Here is a 13314-nt window from a genome sequence, read left to right as displayed (position 1 = left end):
CATGCCAACGAATGCTCTCCAAGAAGAACCATCGAAATGTAGGAAAATTGCTGACCTGTTTAGGGTATCAAGTGCGGGTCAGTTTCATCTTTAAATATTGGCTACTGCAGTTTTGTTTTCGTTAACTTGGCTAAGTATGAATTAAACGACTAGCAAGGCCTTGCCTACTATCGTCACTCAAAATACTGTAGGCCTATGTTTAAGGACATCATTATTAAAGGGTTAGTTCACCCAAGAATGAAAATTCTGTCAGTAATTACTCACCCTCATGTTGTTCCAGCCCCATAAGACTTTCGTTCATCTTCGGAACACAAATTAAGATATTTTTGATGAAATCTGAGAGCTGGCTCACTCCTCCACAGGCTTATGGACACTAACTTGCTGGCCCAGAAAATGTATTAAATACATCGTTAATATAGTCCAAGTGACTACAGTGGCTCAATCTTAAGTTTACAAAGCGACGAGAATACTTTTTATGCGCAAAAACAAACAAAAATAACGACTTTATTCCACTATTCATTTCATTCTTTCTCTGTGCCTCGAGTTAGTTTATGTAGTGTTTTTATGTAGTGCCACGTAGGCTCACAATTGGGCAACGCTGGTCATGTGTGTGATGCGTGGTGACGTGCAACATAGACGCGCTACGCAAAAACACTACGTGAAAAGACTCGAGGCCCAGAGAGAAGGAAATGAAAAGTGGAATAAAGTCGTTATTTTTGTTTGTTTTTGTGCACAAAAAGTATTCTCGTCGCTTTATAAACTTAAGATTGAGCCACTGTAGTCACTTGGACTATATTAACAATGTCTTTAATACATTTTCTGGGCCAGCAAGTTATAGTGTCCATAAGCCTGTGGAGGAGTGAGCCAGCTCTCAGATTTCATCAAAAATATCTTAATTTGTGTTCCGAAGAAGAACGAAAGTCTTACGGGGTTGAAACAACATTAGGGTGAGTAATTACTGACAGAATTTTCATTTTTGGGTGAACTAACCCTTTAATTGTAATATTACAGTAGTGATTTAGCGGACAAACGTTCACATCGATTTTTAGGTTTGGAGCGAGGGTAGAGTAGACAATAACACAAAAATATGAGTCATGTCAGTTTTTTTTTAGGATATTGTCATGATCTAGTTGTTGTTGTTCTAGCTTGACATTTAGGCAATTTAGAAAATGTGTTTTACTATATTTCTATGAAATATAGCTTTGTTAAATCTTGGATATTCAAGTCATTCTAAGATTAAAATAACATTGCACAATGCAATACTTTGATTTTAACTCGTATAAATAGATTCTGTGCAAACAAATTATAAAGAGGTGGTTGTTTTACAACAAGGTTGAGATAGTTCTGTTCAAAACAGTACACCTGCAAGTGAAAAGTGACAGCTACAAGCTGCATACAAAAAGTGCACACACTATAGGGAGAGACAAGAGAGATTTCAGGGAAAACAAGAGAGGAAAAAGGAAAATGGAAGTGAAGGTGCAGTTCAAAAGAGAAATTATTTTGCACGACAGAATTTTCATTTTTGGGTGAATTATCCCTTTAAAGTTATTCAAGAAGATCAACTCTGGACATTTTCTCTCAGGACAGGAGACAAAACGACCGTTGGCAAACCGATCCAGTTTTGAATTTCAAACTAGCAGTGATTTACTATATGATCCAGCAGGCTGGGGAGTTTGTGAGGAGGTGCATCATTTCTACCATCAGTGAAACGTGTAACCCAGTGGGTTACACAAAACTACCCAACACTTTGAAAATAACCCAACAAACAGGCAGAACCCAGCCAGTTTTAGGTATATAGGCCATAACATACAACAAACATCTTTCATTCCGCCTCTCCAAACCTCTTCTTATGTTCTCTTCTTTTTCCTTTGCTTTCCCTCCTTTATTCGTCTTGCTCAATAACAACTGACAGGTTGTGAATAGTAGCCACACACAGAGCAAAGCCTTTGACACGTTCACAAAGGCTGCACTGAAGTAACAGGGCACATGGTGAATACTTTTCAGTATCCTCCCTTCCTCAGAGCACTTTCAGAATATTCCATGGAAATGTTTTTTTTTTTATGCGTGTGCGTGTTTGCAGAAGCTGCCTGGGTGGTTATTATCTGTTACATTCTGTTAGTATGGGAGTGAGGACAGAGAAAGGAACACATTAGAGCAAGCCCTTGATATAAGGGCTGTAATTCCCTCCTAGGTTAGAGAGATTATCACAAAAAGATGCACATACACACCCTGTACATTGAAAACTATGGGGTGAAACCTCCCACAAATGCACGCAAGAGATTCACACACATGCACGCTCTACAAATGATCATACGTTATTGTCATTAGTGTCTTTGCTCACAATCCATAAATGCTTTATCTGTAACTTCATGCACAACAAATCACGAGTCTTTTGCAGTATTGTTCTGCCATACGAATGTCCATGAATATGCACTTTTGTATTTGTTCACAAATGTGCACAAGCCTATCTGTCCCCTGCAAAATTACTTTTTGAGATAACTGAACTCTAATCATTTAATATTTCACTAAATATCATATATATATATATATATATATATCAAGCCTGATTTTTGCTGCTTTTTATACAACACATTTACCATTGTGAATTTTGATACTGCTTGGTTTGTTGGTCCGTTGGGTCAAATTGCTTTCTCACCTCAAATGAACTGCCCCAGAGTTCATTTTCATTAGGGCCGAGGCCACCTCGTTCAGGCTATCTGCGGATTCGAGCGCGATTGCCGTGTTCATACGCCTAAATTAACCGAACTAAGGGAGAAAACGCACCAGGTTCCGAAACAAATGCTCCAAACGAGCCAGGTGTGAAAACACCTTTAAACTGGAGGAATAGAGGAACAGAGCTAAAATTTGTGGGATGGGCAACTGTGTCCTGGAGGGCTACTATCCTGCAGAGTTAACCTCCAACTCTGATAAAAACTCAACTGCCTGTATAGCTTTCTAGTGATCCTCAAGACATTGATTAGCTGGTTCATTCAGCTAGTGGCCCAATACTGTGCTGTGAAACATTAGTTCCTATAGATTTAGCAATCAGAATGCAGATCCGCTGGTTATGAGATGTTTCCTCTGAGTTAATTGTAGGAGCCTCAACCTCTTTTTCTTTAATTTAATGTGTATGAAAGTGCAACAATGTGTTTTGTCAAATGAATGAATCATGGATTGTGATCTATGGTCTCCTTTCTGATACCAAATATATCTGCTCTTCTGCAATTCTTCACTTCCTCTTTTCCTTCATCCTGGCCCTTGTTCACCTTCCCTCAACCCTTTTCCTTATACTCCCTTCCTCCTACTCTCTCCAACTGCTCCCCTCTTTCTAGCTGGTGTTCCCATGGTATTGTGATCGTAAGGTCAGGGACTCGGGCTGCTCTGTGTTAATAAAGCCAGTTGGAAGGATTCCCAGGGCCTGTGCAAAAAATAGAGGAGCTACTGCAAATAAACAGAGTACACAGACACACACTCTCAAACTCTTAAAGTGCCTTGAACACACACACAAAACCACAAGGCTGGCTCCCAGCCACAAAATAGGCTCAAAATTGCAAATTCAAGACATTGCTTGTATTCAAAACAGATTAAAGTAATAGAGGCATGCATGCTAAGACTTGCGATGAAAAAAGTGTCTCACAGGTAGTGCAGTAACACCAGAGCCATTCATGCACTGACCTGCAATTCTGCTCATTCTTTCACCTATAATAAATTCTAGTCTTAGCTAAAGAGTTCTGTTGCAATAAAATAGGGCAGGGTAAGTCAGTACAAATCCATATATTTACACATATAATCCACATAAAGCATCCATTGTTTGACTGCCTTTGTGCTTATACCTATGGAGAAGAAAAAAACAAACACAGCCAGACTTGAATCATCATTTATTCACCATTATGTTTCTGTCTCTATATCTTATCTTCTAAGTCTATTGTAGTTTGTACAGCAGCAGCAGCAGCAAAGATCCACTTAACATCCAAAGTATAGTATCTGACAAAGCCCAATAAGACGTGCAAAAATGTCCTCTGGTGCAAATCTGAACAGGTGTTAGAGGCATATGATGCACGGTTAAGATGTGTAGAAAAAGTTATTAATGATTCACTTTTACTGAAAGGCAGAAACGTTACGCTACAATATAGAGATAACATATGCAGTTGTTTCCCCTTCAGACTAAAAACATGATGCATTTTTATGGTAAAATGTCTTTGTCAGGAATGTTATGCAATTTTTGAGTTTAATCGTCAAAATCCGAGTAATAATTCAAGTTTACATTTTTCATGAACTAAAAATAGCATCAGTATTAGTCAACATCACAGTATTTTGCTGTGGTCGAGTAGAAAAGTATTTTGGAGATATGTATTAAGGCACGTGTGGTTTTTAGCAATCCATCATTTAAATTTACATCTACCCATCTATATTTACACAATTGCTTGTTAAATAGTCTGACCTTTAAAATTCTATTGTACTTTTACTCAATTGTTTTTTTTTCTCGTTGTAATTGTGCTTCAGTGAAGCTAAATCATAAGATCGTCTGTCTTAATTAAATACAACTGCATATATGAGTTATACATGTGGTCTTAAACTAACACACATTGATGTAATCAATAAAAATGACATATGTGAAGATATTTTCATATTGTCTTTTTTAGTAAAGTGGCTATGAGAACTGCTTAATTCACAAATGTCTGGTTAATGTAGTGGTAAGTTTTAGTACTGTAAATCCAAAATAAAGACTAAAGAGTTTTGAACAATAATTCTATGTCTAACATTCGGGTCCCTGTTCAGTATGATGATAATAAATGTAATGAAATTAGTCTTTAAAAAAATACTGAAATTAGAAAGGTACACCATATGATTTAATCTGTTTGTGGATTTAATTGGTCTTTAGATCAGATGTATGTCAACAAAGTTAAGTGCATGGAACTATGACTTTGTAAATAGATTCAGCTTTGGAAATGGAATTCACAATGTAAGGATAAAAATGTAAGACAATTCACTAGTAATGAAAAAAGGAACCAATAATCCTAAAGAAAGAACCACTAAATATGACACCGTGTCTACATCAGACACCAGTGGCACGATGCGACAAAAGCAAGTAGAACCTATTATAATCAGTGATGCTAATGACACTGGATACAGTGTGACGAGACAACAAATTTCCAACAGAAAATTGCTGCCCTTTAATATTTCTGACGTACTAACTCCAAGTGCTCGCACTACTTCTGCTACAAAGGACAAATGGATTTGCAACGGTCGCTTTTTTGCGTCCACTGTGGACAGCTTCTAGTGGTCGGGTATAGACACGGTGTCAGAAACAATGGCTACTTAGAACAAAACTTTTCATACAAGAAAAATATATATACTTTTTGTACATTTTAAAGGTACACTATGTAACTTTTTTGTTCAAAATGTATATGATGAGCGAGTATGGTACGGTACGCCTACAATAAGCGTTTATATTTGGACTATTTCAAACTGAGCGCGGCGACAACAGCTGCAGATATATACATGAATAGAGAAGTAGCTCTGGACGCCTCAAGACGCATGCAGTTTGTTTATTAACCGCTAGAGCATCAAAAGTTACATAGTGTACCTTTAAATATGAGAACTGATGAGTTTAAATGAATGCAGTAGGTTTTCTTAGCGCTGTTACAGTGCAAAGGTAGCATCACAAAACGCTGATTGCAATATGACTGTTTCTGTTATTATTTGTTCTTTTAAGCCCCGTTGACAGTTTGATGCACTTTTTGCAAGGTAAGTAAAAAAAAAAGTAAAGTTATTTATTTTAACTCATAATCTGACAAGAAAATAATACTACAGTCTAAATCCTTGAACGGAAAGCAAAGCATTTTCAACCCCTGTGGGGTGGGTTACATGGGGGATACCAAGGTAACACAAGCCCTTCTTTTGGCCCCATCGCTCATGCTCAATCGGAGAAAGGAAAAACTACTGCTGCATGAAAAATGATCATCTGTCAATGCCTGAGGGATCGCAGACACCTCAACAACAACCAAACACAGAAAAAAATGAGTATTTTATGAAAGGAAAACATTCCTAATTCCTGCTCAGTGAAAAGCTAGCCTTTGGGTTTCTGTTTCTGAACAATGAAGACTACTCCCAAAAAAAAAAAAGAGAGAACGTTAAAATCCCAGGGTGTAGACGCACAGGCCTCCTGGCGCGTGTGCGTGTGCGTGTCCAGATCATTAGGGAGGAGCTGCGCATTTTTACCCGATTACACAAATTGCAACAACACAGAGGGGGGAGATGATGTCATCGCTGCTCTGAAAGAGGGAAATGTCAGTTTTTCTTTTCCTGTAGTGAATCCAGGAGGCATGTAGGATGTTTCTCTGTAATAATACATAATGTACACTCAATGCAGGTAGTTTGAGATGTGCTTGCTAAAATGCTTTCAGATCAAATGTTTCAAAATGTATCTAAGAGTAGATTTAAAGCCAGAATTGTTGCATTGCTTGTAGTCCAAAAATACAAGATTAATTAAAACAATCCATTTGAACAACAGAGAAATCCAATGATGAAACAGATTCAATTTTGATTGGTTCAAATCCTGTAGTTTCCAAAGGTCTTTTCCAAAGATGAAATGCATAATGAGCAAAAAAAGGACTCCAGGAAATGCCATTGTACAGCAGGTAAATGAGTTCTCTCAGATGGAAAAATGTTTTGATGCATTAAGAAAAATGTGATTAGCTCATTTATGTATCATCAAGCTTTGACTCGCATCTCTTTGTTCACTTTCAGGTATATATCTCTTGTCGTCCACTGGGTGTAAGTCGCCCACTGAACGTCCCTGTTCTCTCATTGTCCATGATCTGAAGCACATCCTCTAGGATGGATGGCCCCAAGTCCAGATGGAGGGAAAGCATAGAGCCGGCGTTGGACAAATACGACCTGTCTCCCCCATCCCCATCCTTCACAAATTTCTCATCTTCCTCTGGACTCTGCCCAAATGTGTGCAAATTAAGTGGACAGCGGTTTGGAGATGCAGGAAGCGATGTATGCCGTGACAAGTTCCTCTCTTCCAGGTGCAGTCTGGGAGGTTTGGGAGGTGGAGCGAGAGACGGAGATGTCGGGGGCGATTGGTTTGTTATCAGGGCTGTTGGGATCTCAGCAGTCACCGTCGCTGCTGAAGTCACAGCCGGAAGTGTGAGCGCCTGCACCCCTCCAATGATAGGCAGCGACAGGGCATTTTTCAGCAGAGGCGAGCTCTCGCTGGCTGGCGGGTGACTGCTTACACTTGCTGTGCGACTTAGTTGGAAGGACCCTTGATGACTTTGCTGCCCCGGTAACAGGTGAAATTTACCTTGTAGGAAAGACAGGTCACCGAAAAGATCGTCGGCACCTCCTCCACTTCCAATGTGGATGGTGTGTCTGAAGTCTCCCAGCGGAGGACTGATCATGTCGGATGAAAGAAGGTCACGCAGCTTTTCCTTCTTTCCTTTACGGCTTCGTCGCTTAAGGTATATGGGAGCCTTGGTCGACATGTCTGACCCAGTGCGTCCTCCAGCACAACAGAGAGACAGACCTTGCAGCAGGGTGAATGGACAAGAGCAAAGGTGAAGAGAATAAACAGACTGAAAAAAAATCACAATGCACTTAGCATTCAAATTCAATCCAACTGGACAGTCAGGATGCTTTTTTGATTCTTTCTCATGAAAAATTCTTCAGTGGTTCAGAGTGTCTCTTCATATATGAAGCCCAGAATCCACATCGGCAGGCCATATGGAGAAAGACAGTATCAGGACAACAATTCTGACATCCGTATAGACAGTGCCAGTCCAGTCTGCCTGCAGTTTTGGAGAGAAAGAGAAACAGTGTTTAGCACATTTACTGTAATACATACTAACTGAACACAAAGTAGCATTGATTTAATCATAGACTTTCCCTTCACAAGAATAAATGACATTTTTAAATCTATTAAAGTCTCCCTGTTGTGAAAATCAAGTTTTTAAATGTTGTTTATGTCTATGTGGGGTTTTTAATATGCTTTAAGACAAATCATGTGCAAATTCATAAGTCAACACCATTGCTGAGTATTTTCTCTTTAAAACTGCAGTAAACCAAAGACAGTCTCAAAACTTGGCGGGCTTTAGCATATCATCATTACTATGTGAAGCAGGGGAGTCTCCATTTATCCCGCGATAACATTTAGCAATATAGCAGGTGAATTATGAATATGATGCATATTACGATGTTATGATGAACTATATGCCTTTCTCCATTGAAGTTGTTTCTAAGAGTTTCTAAGAATTCTGATTTTACGAAGGCAGCTGTCTGACTCTGAGATGGCGAATTATTGACTACATGGGGACTTTAAAACAGAGAACAGTTATTCTAAATTGTAATCATATTTCAAAATATTTAAGCAATAAGTCCTGCAAAGCCATGTTTATGTTTTAGTGGATTTAGAACAGCCAAGGGGCGTTGTTAGGCACGACGCGGAGCGGAGTAACGGTTACTCCATAAAAAAATATTCATTTTAATATTTATTTTAATCATAAAATAAACACCAGCAACAAAAAATATAACGTTATAACACATTTATTCCTCCGCCAAGCAATGTAGTTCCAAAGAGGTTGCTAAGCAACACATGCAGTAATGCGGTCAACAGGTGTATGTTTGTTGAGTAATTTACAACGGATTCGAACGCGGCTCAACCAATCAGAATCAAGGACTGGAACTATCCGTTTTATAATAGTGATTTTACTGCATTTTTGATCAAATAAATGCAGCTTTGGTAAACAGAAGATACTTCTTTCAAAGACATTTAAAAATCTGATCTTTTTGCTTGCTTGTTTTTATTAACAACTGAACTGAGACTTACTTCAAAGTAAAAAACAACAACAAAACAAATATATCAAATTACAAAAAGATGAAACCCATCCAAATTCAAAGTGAGCGGCACATCTTATATAACATGAGTTCTTTAGGTCAAAGTTAAAAGTGAGATTTACTAAGAAGACAGCAGTTTTTTGTTTTTTTTTTACCAAATTTAATAAGAAGTGAGAGATGATAAACAAACTATAATGTGGAAAAGAGTCAGAGCAAATAATTAGAGTTTGTTGTTAGTCTTGGCATGTTTGACTTGCACATATCTCCATGTGTCTGGTGATAGTGGACTCAGCTGTCAAAACTTATAAAGGTACAGCAGCGGTGTAATGGGAACATTTGAGTGCATGTGTTAGTGTGTTTCATTGTGTGCTGAAAGGTTTAACAGACCGTAAGACCTGTATGTGTGTGACAATACGTCAGGAGCTCTAGAGCATGACTCGTAACGCATACCTTTAGCATTAAATCATACTTCTGCAGTTGAATCAGTTAACTATATCCTGGTGTGTGTGTGTGTATTTCCTTCAACCTTGACTTTTATCAAGGTTAGCTCAACTGGCACACACTCCAACCAAAAACAAAGGCCAGTGTTTCCATCTCAAGTGTGGGAAAAGCCACCTCGCTGTTGCATAAGTGACCCAGCTCAGTCAGAGAAGCTCTGAAATGTTGTGTGTTTACAGATCCTTTCCCTCAAATAATACTGATCCTAGATGTGTCAATTGAGTGTTATGTGTCTTGCCTAACAGATTTAATCAACATAGTGCTGTATGTGGGTCATTCAAACATGTGGCTATTCCAGTTTGATAATGTGAATTGTAAAGCTTTTAAAAATTCTATTAGACAAATAATGTTTTAAAATGGTAATAAGACACTATTTTTATACAAAATCTTGGTTCTCAGTCCCAGTGTTTTGTTAGTTTTTTTGTTTTTTACATACAATGTGAGCCAATGGTAACCAATGTTTTTTGATTCCAAATGTTCTTCAAAATATCTTCTTTTGTGTTCTATAGGAGAAAGAAAGTCACAGGTTTGGAAAGACACCAGTGAGTAGCCTAAGTAATGACAGAATTATCATATTTGGGTGAATTATCTCCACAGGGGGAACATAAGTAATTTCAATAATGCATAATAAGGTATATAAAGACAAAATGCTATCCCATGTGACTTGATTTATTTAGATTTTTTTTTTTTTTAAACAGTAAAAGTTAGCATCAGCAATTCATTGTTCAAGTTATTTTATATGCACATGAAAGACACAAATGGAAGCACATGAATGTTGAGTGTGCATGGTAAACGTGCACTCACTAAACTGAGCAAGATAATGAACCATGGGAGTCAGAGAGCAATTAGCACATCAGTTCTAGCCCTGAGCAAACCAACCAATTGAGTGATTCATTAAATTACATTGCAACCTGCATATTTTGTTTCATTAAAAGCACCAAGTAACTTTTTAGGTGAGATCATTTACAAGTGATTTATTTGCATATGAGGTAAAAAAGTTAAATTAATGCTAAACTACAAATCAGCATAAGCTCTATCAGCAGCATCACTTTTATAATATAACAGAGTGAATACTGCATTAAGCGAAAGCGGGTCAACATAAGCAAGACTGCTCTTTGAATAACAATGTTGGATGATCTCAGAAAGGCTCTAATCAAACCACAACTGAATAACTGAAGTTTCCAGAGAAGGAATCAGGCGAGTCCTGTTCAGACTCGCAGAGAAGTGTCAGGAAGTGCGAATGGTTTTTCTTTTATGGTATTCCGATATCTCTGTGTTTACAAAAGTCCAATCATAGATATTAAAAAATTCATCATAGAAAATAAAAAAGTCTGGAGAATATAATGCATCCCATAATTTTATTCACTTTTTCAGTCATGTTAAAAATACATTTTACAATGTGAAAATTAACTATGCCACTCCCCTGAAGGCCCGAGGTTATTTATTAGCTTCAGAGCAGAAGTGAACAATGTTGCTAAAAAGCATAAATGAGGCACTCTGCTCAGGCAAGCCCTTCAACAGACCGCTCTGTTTGTTAGACAATGGAGAGAACACACTGACACAAAAACACAACAGCTTTTGGATTTTTTTTTTTAACAGAGAGAGTTATTGTCAGTGACTATAAACTATCAAAACATCAACGTCATGATCTTTGAAAACCGGCCCAGATCTCACACATTTTTATTATCAAACAGAAACACAATAAGATACTTAATCAACCTAAAAAATCAGAACAATGGGCCATTTTTCTTTAGCTAGAATCTGGCTCCAGTTATTCAAAACATTCATCAAACCAATTGCAGTTAATGGCGGTGAGGTATACCTATAGAATTTGCATTTATAACAGAAAATGACTAGGTAAAACATTCTCCGGACAACCACATACTCAATATTCTGTCCAAAATATTATTAGACAAACCTCAGTATGAATTGGAACGTAACAACCCAAAATCGATCTGACAATGTGAAGAGAGTTCCCAGGGGCCCTTCAAGACTATAAAAAATGTGTAATGCAGAAGCTGTTCTGTTTGAATGGAGGTCAATGAAGGAGAAAACACTGAATACACTTGTGTGGAAACAGCTTGTCACATAATAAACAGACTGCTTGACTGCTAATTGTCGAACCCATGTGGAATGACATTCATTTTGGAATGAGCTATAATTGGAATCTGATATCCAAAAAGAGCTGTTTTATAAGTTAACTTACAAGTGTGATTCATTTTCTGGAACCACACATTTACTTCTATGGGATCCTCAAACACTAGAAAACTTTGAAAGGGATTCAGTAACGTCGCGGCCATTAGCTTACAAGGCACATGTGATCACAGTTACACTTCTTTTACAGCCTACCTTTCCCTTACCGAGGTACGTTTCCTTAGCCTTTCCTCACAGAAAAATGTGTAATAACTAAAACCCAAATGATTCCCAAAATAAACAAACATTAACATTTTTTATAAATAAATAAATGTACAATTCCAAATTCCAAACAAAATTATGCTTTATGTTCCTATCTACCCATCTAATTGTAAAGCCTATTAATCCTCAAACTTAAGACAATTCAAAACTTTCTGAAATTTTCAAACATGTCATGGAAACATTCAAAGCTTATCTCGAACTTGTTTAGTTCAAAATTGTACTTGCAACAATAGGAATTTAAATCCATTTTAATTCCACTTGTTAAAATGAATTAAAAATGTAATTCTGTTTGCTGTAACGTAATTTTAAAAAGGCAGCTCTGTTGTGGAGGCAGTGGTCTGCCTGTCATTACCTCTGTTCAAAGCTGTTATGTGCGCGCGCACACACGCTCCAAAACGATACAATTTACTCCGGGCGCGTTTTAAAGTCATTACACTCCTTTACAGATCACATTTAATCGATATGCAACTTTTTCAAAAATACACGATATTTTTGTTATTGAAGCAGAGTCAGGTAACAGAAAAATGTAACTCCGTATACATGGCAGCAGCCCAATGTCATCATGGCAGTGTGCGCGCACCACCCCGCGCTCCCCTGGCCATCAGAGAGACCCTCCACATTATATTCATCACTGGCGGACACAATAGGCATTTTCCTGTAAGCTCAAGAGAATATAAATCTATGATTTATGTTCTAAAACTATGGTTTGTACTTAAAAGAAACAGGCAACTCTGCGTAACTTCTGCGTGAAAAAGCTCCCATACGATTACTTCAGTTTGTGTTCAATAGGCTTGCGATTTTAACTCCACATGCAAATACTATAGTTTGCCTACCATTGAGATTCCCGTGTGATCAAGTCCTTTCCAAAACGCATCTATGCGCAGGTCTTTCAGGTCAAAATTAATCAATACCAATTCTGCTCTGCTCGGTCACATATACTTCTCCCAGCGCGAAAACCAGCAGAACTGACAGAAGTACAAAAATAACCCCCACACTTGATACCGCATACAGAGAGTATTTGCTGATCCGGTAGAAATAGAGCCGCGCTATAGAGCGCAGTAAGCCCACCTCACATCACTGCTGAAGCTCAGCGCACAGGACTGGACTCTGTGGATCTGGATCGCTGTTATCTACAATTGTGTTATCCAGACCATTACTTGGCATTTACCGCTGCGTTGTCCCGCTTCTTCCGTGTTTGCTGAAGATTCCAGCAGGACAGCAGAGGGAGTCTGTAGCGCATCACGCACGCGCACGCACGCACGCCGCTGTCAGCAGCACACGTTGCGGTGACTCAATTTGAAGTTCTCACACCCTCCACACACTCCTCTAAACCATATCAAAACAAACGTAAATGTCTCACTCTCTAAACCTCTAATCTCTTATAGCTAGTAGCCTACTCACCTTTCCTAATTCACATTACACTTGTATTTTCTTGAAAAAAAAAAAAATGTAATATATATATATAATTCGGATCAGTTCAAGTTCAGGGGCTCGTTCTTCGTACGTTGCTTATTACATCCGAGATCAAATGACACATCCAAGATGATATCATCGTGCTAA

At 38.1% G+C, this 13314-nt stretch overlaps 1 protein-coding gene across 2 annotated transcripts; it reads right to left on the bottom strand.

The window, feature by feature from the left end:
• Positions 1 to 3863: 3863 nt before the first annotated feature.
• On the bottom strand, positions 3864 to 12954 carry cdc42ep2 (CDC42 effector protein (Rho GTPase binding) 2). Of its 2 annotated transcripts, none has more exons than XM_081365218.1 (2): positions 12823 to 12954; positions 3864 to 7796 (listed from the first exon to the last, which is right to left on the bottom strand). In XM_081365218.1, exon 2 carries the CDS (start codon positions 7491 to 7493, stop codon positions 6747 to 6749), a length of 747 nt encoding a protein of 248 aa, XP_081221344.1. In that variant the 5' UTR covers positions 7494 to 7796; positions 12823 to 12954; the 3' UTR covers positions 3864 to 6746. The 2 variants fall into 2 exon arrangements, with proteins under 2 accessions (XP_081221344.1, XP_081221343.1); XM_081365217.1 differs by having other exon boundaries at positions 12588 to 12856.
• Positions 12955 to 13314: the final 360 nt, after the last annotated feature.

The sequence above is a fragment of the Scardinius erythrophthalmus genome (assembly GCF_964197995.2).
Source record: "Scardinius erythrophthalmus genome assembly, chromosome: 5".
NCBI lineage: Eukaryota > Metazoa > Chordata > Actinopteri > Cypriniformes > Leuciscidae > Scardinius > Scardinius erythrophthalmus.
The sequence above is the reverse complement of the archived record's forward strand: the minus strand, read 5'-3'. Positions and strand labels throughout refer to the sequence as shown.

What these genes read in the sequence shown, in the direction of transcription:
- cdc42ep2 (XM_081365218.1), bottom strand. Translation starts at nt 7,493, where the DNA reads ATGTCGACCAAGGCTCCCATATACCTTAAGCGACGAAGCCGTAAAGGA.